Source organism: Ammospiza nelsoni, chromosome 28, assembly GCF_027579445.1.
Source record: "Ammospiza nelsoni isolate bAmmNel1 chromosome 28, bAmmNel1.pri, whole genome shotgun sequence".
NCBI classification, from domain to species: domain Eukaryota; kingdom Metazoa; phylum Chordata; class Aves; order Passeriformes; family Passerellidae; genus Ammospiza; species Ammospiza nelsoni.
In genome coordinates, this window is record NC_080660.1 from 1,647,719 (window position 1) to 1,657,466 (window position 9,748).

The 9,748-nt window shown below is 59.8% G+C and overlaps 1 protein-coding gene across 1 annotated transcript; it reads right to left on the reverse strand.

The window, feature by feature from the left end:
- Positions 1-430: 430 nt before the first annotated feature.
- Positions 431-9,613, reverse strand: NIT1 (nitrilase 1). Its single transcript, XM_059490057.1, has 7 exons — positions 9,608-9,613; positions 9,034-9,227; positions 6,825-7,094; positions 5,170-5,273; positions 4,135-4,268; positions 3,657-3,782; positions 431-2,850 (listed from the first exon to the last, which is right to left on the reverse strand). Exons 1-7 carry the CDS (start codon positions 9,611-9,613, stop codon positions 2,572-2,574), a joined length of 1,113 nt encoding a protein of 370 aa, XP_059346040.1. The 3' UTR covers positions 431-2,571.
- Between the last annotated feature and the right edge of the window lie 135 nt (positions 9,614-9,748).

Consider the following 9,748-nt stretch of genomic DNA (forward strand, 5'->3'; position numbering starts at 1 on the left):
CGTCAAATTCCTCCTTCTTGTGTTTTCCATGTTTTTTTCCTCTTTTGTATCCATTAAAAATGGCCAAAAAAAAGGGTAAAAAAAATCTCATTTTAAGAACCCGAGGGACACGCTGGGATTTGGGGATTGGAGGTGTGGAATATTCCAGAATTCCCCATTTTCCTTACCAAATTCTTTTTTATTTCCATTATTTTCCCCTCATTTATATCCATTAAAGACAACGAAAAGCAAATGGCAAATTCCCCCAAAATTCCCATTTTTATCCCCAAATCCCTGGTTTTCCCCCCAAAAATTCCCATTTTCCCCCAAAACCCAACAGGGATGGAGTTTTTCCCATTTTTCTTGTTTTTCCCCCCATTCCCACCCAGCATTTGGGGGGTTCAGGGTTGTCCCCAGTCCTTCCCATCCCAAAATTTCTCCACACTTTGGGGTCATTTCCTGGGATTTTTGTATTTTTCAAATTTTAATAGAAAGAAAATCCTCCTCCCCCAAAACCCCTAAAAAAGGGGGAACCCCCCAAAAAGTGGAAATCCCATTTGGGGACAAAAGTGCTGATTCAGTGCAAATTCGGGCTGATTTGGGGGTGAATTGATGCAGATTTTGGGGTGAATTGGGGCAGATTTGGGGCTGATTCAAAGCAGATTTGGGGTTGATTTTGGGGCAGTTTCAGAGCAGATTTGGGACTCCCCGCAAAAAAGAAGGGGGACACCTTGTGCTGTTTCACTTTGGGGACAAAAAGGCTGATTTGGAGCAGATTTGGTGTAAATTGGGCCAGATTCAGGGTCAATTTTGGGCTAAATTGATGCAGAATTGGAGTAAATTTGGGGCTGAATCAGGACCCCAAAAAAGAGTGGGGACCCCCCAAAAGGAGAGCAGGGAGGACATGTTGTGGCATTTCATTTTGGGGACAAAAAGGGCAGATTTGGGATTGATTTGGGGCTGAATTGGTGAAGATTTGGGAGAATATTTGGGGCTGAATTGGTGCAGATTTGGGGCCCCCCAAAAAGAAAGGGGGGTCACATTGTGCCCTTCCATTTTGGGGACAAACAGGGCAGATTTAAGGCTGATTTAGGGCTGAATTGGTGCAGATTTGGGGCTGAATTGATTCAGAATTGATGGAGATTTGGGACTGATTTGGGACCCCAAAAAGAGCAGGGAGGACACATTATGCTGTTCCATTTTGAGGACCAAAAGGGCAGATTTGGGGCTGAATTGATGCAGATTTGGAACTGATTTGGGGTTGAATTGGTGCAGATTTGGGGCTGATTTGGGGCTGAATTGTAGGAGATTTGGGGCTGATTTGGGACCCCAAAAAGAGCAGAGAGGACACATTGTGCCATTCAGTTTTGGGTACAAAAGGGCAGATTTGGGGCTGAATTGATGCACATTTGGGATTGATTTCAGACTGAATTGATGCATATTTGGGGCTGTATTGATGCAGATTTGGAACTGATTTGGGGTTGAATTGGTGCAGATTTGATGGGGATTTGGAGCTGATTTGGGACCCCAAAAAGAGCAGGGGGGACACATTGTGCCATTCAGTTTTGGGTACAAAAGGGCAGATTTGGGACTGATTTGGGGCTGTTTTGGGGCTGAATTGATGCACATTTGGGATTGATTTCAGACTGAATTGATGCTGATTTGGGGCTGAATTGTAGGAGATTTGGGACTGATTTGGGGCTGTTTTGGGGCTGAATTGATGCACATTTGGGATTGATTTCAGACTGAATTTATGCACATTTGGGGCTGATTTGGGGCTGAATTGATGCACATTTGGGGTTGATTTCAGACTGAATTTATGCACATTTGGGGCTGATTTGGGGCTGAATTGATGCACATTGGGATTGATTTCAGACTGAACTGATGCTGATTTGGGGCTGAATTGTAGGAGATTTGGGACTGATTTGGGGCTGAATTGATGCACATTTGGGATTGATTTCAGACTGAATTGATGCTGATTTGGGGCTGAATTGATGCACATTTGGGATTGATTTCAGACTGAATTTATGCACATTTGGGGCTGATTTGGGGCTGAATTGATGCACATTGGGATTGATTTCAGACTGAACTGATGCTGATTTGGGGCTGAATTGTAGGAGATTTGGGACTGATTTGGGGCTGAATTGATGCACATTTGGGATTGATTTCAGACTGAATTGATGCATATTTGGGGCTGAATTGATGCACATTTGGGATTGATTTCAGACTGAATTTATGCACATTTGGGGCTGATTTGGGGCTGAATTGATGCACATTGGGATTGATTTCAGACTGAACTGATGCTGATTTGGGGCTGAATTGTAGGAGATTTGGGACTGATTTGGGGCTGAATTGATGCACATTTGGGATTGATTTCAGACTGAATTGATGCATATTTGGGGCTGAATTGATGCACATTTGGGATTGATTTCAGACTGAACTGATGCTGATTTGGGGCTGAATTGTAGGAGATTTGGGACTGATTTGGGACCCCAAAAAGAGCAGGGAGGACACGCTGTGCCATCCCATTTTGGGGACAGAAAAGCAAACCCGGTGCAAACTCCGAGCGGATTCGCCCCACGCCCGGCGCCATCACGTCCCCGGTGTCCCCGGTGTCCCCGTCAGCGTCCCGTAGATGTCCCCCCGGCGGTGGCCGTGCACGGGCAGCTGCCTGCGCACCTGCTCCAGGTAGGGCAGGTCGATGTGGGCCAGGCACAGCCCCGGCCCCTCGTGGCACTGTGCCACCACGGTGCCCCAGGGATCGGCCACCAGCGAGTGACCGAAGGACGCGCGGGCGGCGTTGTGGCGGCCGGTCTGCGCCGCGGCCACCACGTAGCACTGGCACTCGATGGCACGGGCACGCAGCAGCACCTGGGGACAGGGGGACACTGAGGGGACAGGGGGCACTCGATGGCACGGGCACGCAGCAGCACCTGGGGACAGGGGGACACTGAGGGGATGGGGGGCACTCGATGGCACGGGCACGCAGCAGCACCTGGGGACAATGGGGACACTGAGGGGACAGGGGGACACTGAGGGGACGGGGGGCACTCGATGGCACGGGCACGCAGCAGCACCTGGGGACAGTGGGACACTGAGGGGATGGGGGGGGCACTCGATGGCACGGGCACGCAGCAGCACCTGGGGGACAATGGGGACACTGAGGGGACAGGGGGACACTGAGGGGACGGGGGGCACTCGATGGCATGGGCACGCAGCAGCACGCGGGGACAGGGGGACACTGAGGGGACAGGGGGACACAGGGGGCACTCGATGGCACGGGCACGCAGCAGCACGCGGGGACAGGGGGACACTGAAGGGGGACATGGGCACATAGGGGTGTCACCAAGGGGGACATGGGGGGCACTCGATGGCACGGGCACGCAGCAGCACCTGGGGGACAGCAGGGTCACCGAGGGGACATGGGGGACACAGGGGTGTCACTAAGGGGGACACAAGGGACACTCGATGACAAGGACACGCAGCAGCACCTCAGGGGACAGTGCTGTCACTGGGAAAGGACAGGTGTGTCACCCAGGGGACAGAACCAGGGGACATGGGGGACAATCAATGGCACAGGCACCCCAACCTCCCCAGAGGTGTCCCCAGCCCCAACATGAGCGTCCCCAACCCCCCCCCCCAGCGTGTCCCCAAGCCCTCCATGGTTGTCCCCTCACCTCCCAGTGCGCAGCTCCGGTGGGGACGGTGAAGGCCGAGGGGAAGGTCAGGATTTGGGCACCGGCCCCGCGCAGGGCCTGGGCCAGCTCCGGGAAGCGCAGGTCATAGCACACGGCCAGCCCCACCTGGGGACATTGGGGACACTGGGGACATTGGGGACACCCTGGGCCAGCTCCGGGAAGCGCAGGTCATAGCACACGGCCAGCCCCACCTGGGGACATTGGGGACATTGGGGACATTGGGGACAGCCCTGGGAAGCGCAGGTCATAGCACACGGCCAGCCCCGCCTGGGGACATTGGGGACATTGGGGACACCCTGGGCACTGTGAGGTCAGGGGTCAGGGCTGGGGTCAGCTCTGGGTACCACAGGCTGTGACGCACAACCAACCCCAGGTGTTTTTGGGAATCGCAGGGATCAGTGAAGGCAGGGGACACTTGGGGACACTTGGGGACACTTGGGGACAGCAGGGGCCGTACCTTGCCCACGGGGGTGTCGATGGGGGGCAGCAGCTCCTGGCCAGGGTTGGTGAAGGAGCTCTCGCTCAGCGCCGGCTGCCCCGGCAGCGCCGCGTCAAACAGGTGCAGCTTGCGGTACAGGGCCACCACCGAGCCTGGGGACAGCCACCAAGGGGTTGGGGACAGCCACCAAGGGGTTGGGGACAGCCACCAAGGGGTTGGGGACACTGGGGACAGCCATCAGAGAGTCTGGGGACAGCCACCAAGGGGCTGGGAACAGCCACCAGGGGTTGGGGACACTGGGGACAGCCACCACAGAGTCTGGGGACAGCCACCAAGGGGTTGGGGACAGCCACCAAGGGGTTGGGGACACTGGGGACAGCCACCACTGAGCCTGGGGACAGCCACCAAGGGGTTGGGGACACTGGGGACAGCCACCACCGAGCCTGGGGACGCTGGGGACAGTGGGGACTGCCAGGAGTTGGGAATGGTGCAGGTACGCGGCCACCAGAGAGCCTGGGGACAGCCACCAAGGGGTTGGGGACACTGGGGACAGCCACCACCGAGCCTGGGGACACTGGGGACAGCCACCACAGAGCCTGGGGACAGCCACAGGGGGATTGGGGACACTGGGGACAGCCACCAGAGAGCCTGGGGACAGCCACCAGGGGGATTGGGGACACTGGGGACAGCCACCAGAGAGCCTGGGGACAGCCACCAGGGGGATTGGGGACACTGGGGACAGCCACTGAGGGGTTGGGGACAGCCAGAGGCATTGGGGACAGTGAGGACAGCCATGGGGATTGGGGACAGCCACAGGCATTGGGGACATTGGGACAGCAGGGACAGCCAGGGGGTGGGAATGGTGGGGACACGGCCACCACCACATACGGGGACAGCCAGAGGGGACTGGGGACAGTGGGGACACAGGGACATCCAAGGGTTGGGAAAGTCGGGGACACAGGGACTGGGGGACACAGAGGTGACACAGGGGTGGCACAGGGGTGGCACAGGGGTGGCACAGGGTGGCACAGGGTCAGGAAGGCCGTGTCCCACCCGAGTTGTCCAGCAGCAGGTGACAGTTGTAGATGCGGCCGGTGCTGTCCCAGTCCTGGCCACGCTCGTGGAAACCCCCGAGGGACAGCCACACGTCACACTCCCTGGGGACACACAGGGACACTCCTGGGGACAGAGGGACATGGCCTGGGGACACACAGGGACACTCCTGGGGACACAGAGTGGCAGGGCCTGGGGACACAGAGGGACATTCCTGGGCACACACAGTGACATTCCCTGGAGACACAGAGGGATGTGGCCTGGGGACACATGGTGACATTCCCTGGGGACACACAGTGACATTCCTTGAGGACACATGCGGTGACATTCCCTAGGAGCACATTCCCTAGGGACACACAGTGACATTTCCTGGGGACACACGGTGACATCCCCTGGGGACACATGGTGACACACACACAGTGACATTCCCAAGGGACATGCAGTGACATCCCCTGGGGGCACTGTCATTTCCTAGGGACACACCATGACATTCCCTGGGGGACACATGGTGACATACACACAGTGACATTCCCTAGGAACACACTGTCATTCCCTGGGGACACACGGTGACACACAGTGACATTCCCCAAGGACACACACTGTCACATTCCCTGGGGACACACAGTGACACACAGTGACACACACACACACACACACACACACACACACAGAGTGACATCCCTTGGGGACACACAATGACACTCCCTAGGGACACAATGTCATCCCCTGGGGACACACAGAGTGACATCCCCTGGGGACACACTGTCACATTCCCTGGGGACACACGGTGACACACACACAGTGCCATCCCCTGGGGACACACTGTCACACTCCCTGGGGACACACGGTGACACACTCACACACACAGTGTCATCCCCTGGGGACACATGGTGACACACAGTGACATTCCCTAGGGACACACTGTCATTCCCTGGGGACACACGGTGACACACAGTGACATTCCCTAGAGACACACTGTCACATTCCCTGGGGACACACGGTGACACACACACACACACACAGTGCCATCCCCTGGGGACACACAATGACATTCCCTAGGAACACAAGGTCACATTCCCTTAGAACACACAGTGACGCACACACAGTGCCATCCCCCGGGGACACACAGCGACACACACACACACAGAGTGACATCCCCTGGGGACACACAGCGACACACACACACACAGAGTGACATCCCCTGGGGACACACAGTGACACACACACACACACAGTGCCATCCCCTGGGGACACACAGTGACACACACACACACACAGTGCCATCCCCTGGGGACACACAGTGACACACACACACACACAGTGCCATCCCCTGGGGACACACAGTGACACACACACACACACAGAGTGACATCCCCTGGGGACACACAGTGACACACACACACACACAGAGTGACATCCCCTGGGGACACACAGTGACACACACACACACACACAGTGACATCCCCTGGGGACACACAGTGACACACACACACACACAGTGCCATCCCCTGGGGACACACAATGACATTCCCTAGGAACACACAGTGCCATCCCTCGGGGACACACAGCGACACACACACACACACGGTGCCATCCCCCGGGGACACACAGCGACACACACAGCGCCACCCCCGGTGCCCCCGCGGTGCCCGTACCTGGCCAGCTGCCGGTAGCGCCCCACGGTGTCCCCGTGCAGGGGCTCTGCCAGCTGCAGGCTGTGCTGGGCACTGTCCCCGATGAAGTCGAAGCCCTCGGGCAGGAACACGGCCCGGGCGCCCATGGCGGCCGCGCGCCGCACCAGCGCCGAGCACTGCCGCCAGTTGTGCTCCTTGTCCGCCGTGGATGTCACCTGGGCCACCGCCACCAGCCCGCCCGGGGGGCCTGGGGACACTGCGGGGGCTGGGGACGCTGCCATGGCTGCGGGGCTGCGGGCAGGGGACACCGTGAGGGACAGGAGGACACCGAGGGGTCTGGGGACACTGCGGGGGCTGGGGACACTGCCATGGCTGTGGGGCTGCGGGGAGGGGACACCGTGAGGGACCTGAAGGGACAGGGGGACACCAATGGGCCTGGGGACACTGCAGGGACTGGGGACGCTGCCATGGCTGCGGGGCTGTGGGGAGGGGACATTGTGAGGGACACCAATGGGCCTGGGGACACTGCGGGGGCTGGGGGTGCTGCCATGGCTGTGGGGAGGGGACACCGTGAGGGACAGGAGGACACTGAGGGGTCTGGGGGACACTGATGGGCCTGGGGACACCAATGGGCCTGGGGACACTGAGGGATCTGGGGGTGCTGCCATGGCTGTGGGGAGGGGACACCGTGAGGGACAGGGGGACACCAACGGGTCTGGGACACTGAGGGGTCTGGGAGAGCTGCCATGGCTGCGGGGCTGTGGGGAGGGGACATTGTGAGGGACCTGAAGGGACAGGGGGACACTAATGGGTCTGGGGACACCGAGGGGTCTGAGGGAGCTGCCATGGCTGTGGGGCTGCAGGGAAGGGGACACCATGAGGGACACAGGGACACCGAGGGGTCTGGGGGACACTGATGGGCCTGGGGACACCAATGGGTCTGGGGACACTGAGGGATCTGGGGGTGCTGCCATGGCTGTGGGGCTGCGGGGAGGGGACACCATGAGAGACACAGGGACACCGAGGGGTCTGGGGGACATCAATGGGCCTGGGGACACTGCGGGGGCTGGGGACGCTGCCATGGCTGCGGGGAGGGGACATTGTGAGGGACACCAATGGGCCTGGGGACACTGTGGGGGCTGGGGGTGCTGCCATGGCTGCGGGGCTGTGGGGAGGGGACACCGTGAGGGACACCAATGCGTCTGGGGACACTGAGGGATCTGGGGACGCTGCCATGGCTGCGGGGCTGCGGGCAGGGGACACCGTGAGGGACCTGAAGGGACAGGGGGACTCCAATGGGTCTGGGGACACTGCGGGGGCTGGGGGTGCTGCCATGGCTGCGGGGCTGTGGGGAGGGGACACCGTGAGGGACAGGGGGACACCAATGGGCCTGGAGACACCGTGGGGTCTGAGGACACTGAGGGGGCCAGGAGTGCTGCCATGGCTGTGGGGAGGGGACACCGTGAGGGACAGGGGGACAGCAATGGGCCTAGGGACACTGAGGGGTCTGAGGACATGGAGGGGTCCTGGGGCACCAATGGGCCAGGGGACACTGCCATGGTTATGGGACACTGAGGGGACCTCAGAGGGACAGGGGACACCACCACATCTGGGGACACCAATAGGTCTGGGGACACTGTGGGGACTGGGCACGCTGCCATGGCTGTGAGGAGGGGACACTGTGAGGGACTCAGGGGGACACTGCAAGGTCTGGGGGCGCTGCCATAGCCACAGGGCTGCAGGGAGGGGACATTGTGAGGGACAGGGGGACATCAACGGGTCTGGGGACACTGAGGGGGTCTGGGGACACTGCCGGGTCTGGGGGAGCTGCCATGGCTGTGGGGATGTGGGGAGGGGACACTGTGAGGGACAGGGGGACATCAATAGGTCTGGGGACACTGCCATGGTTATGGGACACTGAGGAGACCTCACAGTGACAGGAGGACACACGCATGGGGACACCAAGGGCACCCCATGGGGACTGGTGTGACCCCATGGGACACCTCAAAGGGATTGGGGTCACCCTATGGGCACTGGGGTCACATCACAGGCCACCCCCTTGGGGACAGGGACACCCCAGGTGACCCCATGGGGGGCAAGGTCACTCTTGAACGCCCCCCACACAACTGGGATCACCCCCAGGGTCACCCTCAGCCCCCTCCCCTGGGGTTTTGGGGGCTTCCACGGGATTTTTGGGGTCCCCCTGGGGTTTTTGGGGTTCTCCCCGTACCTGCCCGCGGTGCTGGAGCTCTGGGGGCCTCTCGAGGCTCTCGGGGGGCAGCACAGCAGGGCCCGAGGGGCCACCCTCAGCCTGGGGGGGGGGGGGGACACCCCAAATTGGGGAGGGGTCACACGGCTGGGGGGGCACCTGGAACTCAACCAAAACTGCCCCAAACACACCCAAAACTGCCCCAGGTGTGACCCCTAACTGCCCCTTGACCCCCCCCTAAATGCCCTCAGCTACCCCAATGTTGGTCCCAAAGTACCCCCAAGCACCCCAAAACTGCTCCCAGACCCCCCAAACACCCAAAATTGCCCCAAGCACCCCTACAACTACCCTAGACCCCCTCAAACTATCCCAAACACGCCCCGGAACTGCCTCAAACACCCCCAAACTGCCCCAAACATCCCCAAAACTACCCCAGACCCCCTCAAACTGCCCCAAACACCTCCCATAGTGCCCCAAACACCCCCAAACTACCCCCACCACCCCCCCTACCCGTCTCCAACCCCCAAATCCCCGCACCTCCGCCCTCCCCCCATCCCAAACCCCTTTTTTCCCCCCATTTTTCCCCGTTTCTCGCCCCCATTCCCGCACATTCCCCGCCGGCGGCAACGCGGCCAAAGTCCCCCCCCTCCAGGCGCTGCCCTCACCCAAAATGGCGGCGGCGCCGCCTCACCCTCACCCAAGATGGCGGCCGGAAGTGGCGGCGGCGCGAGCGCGG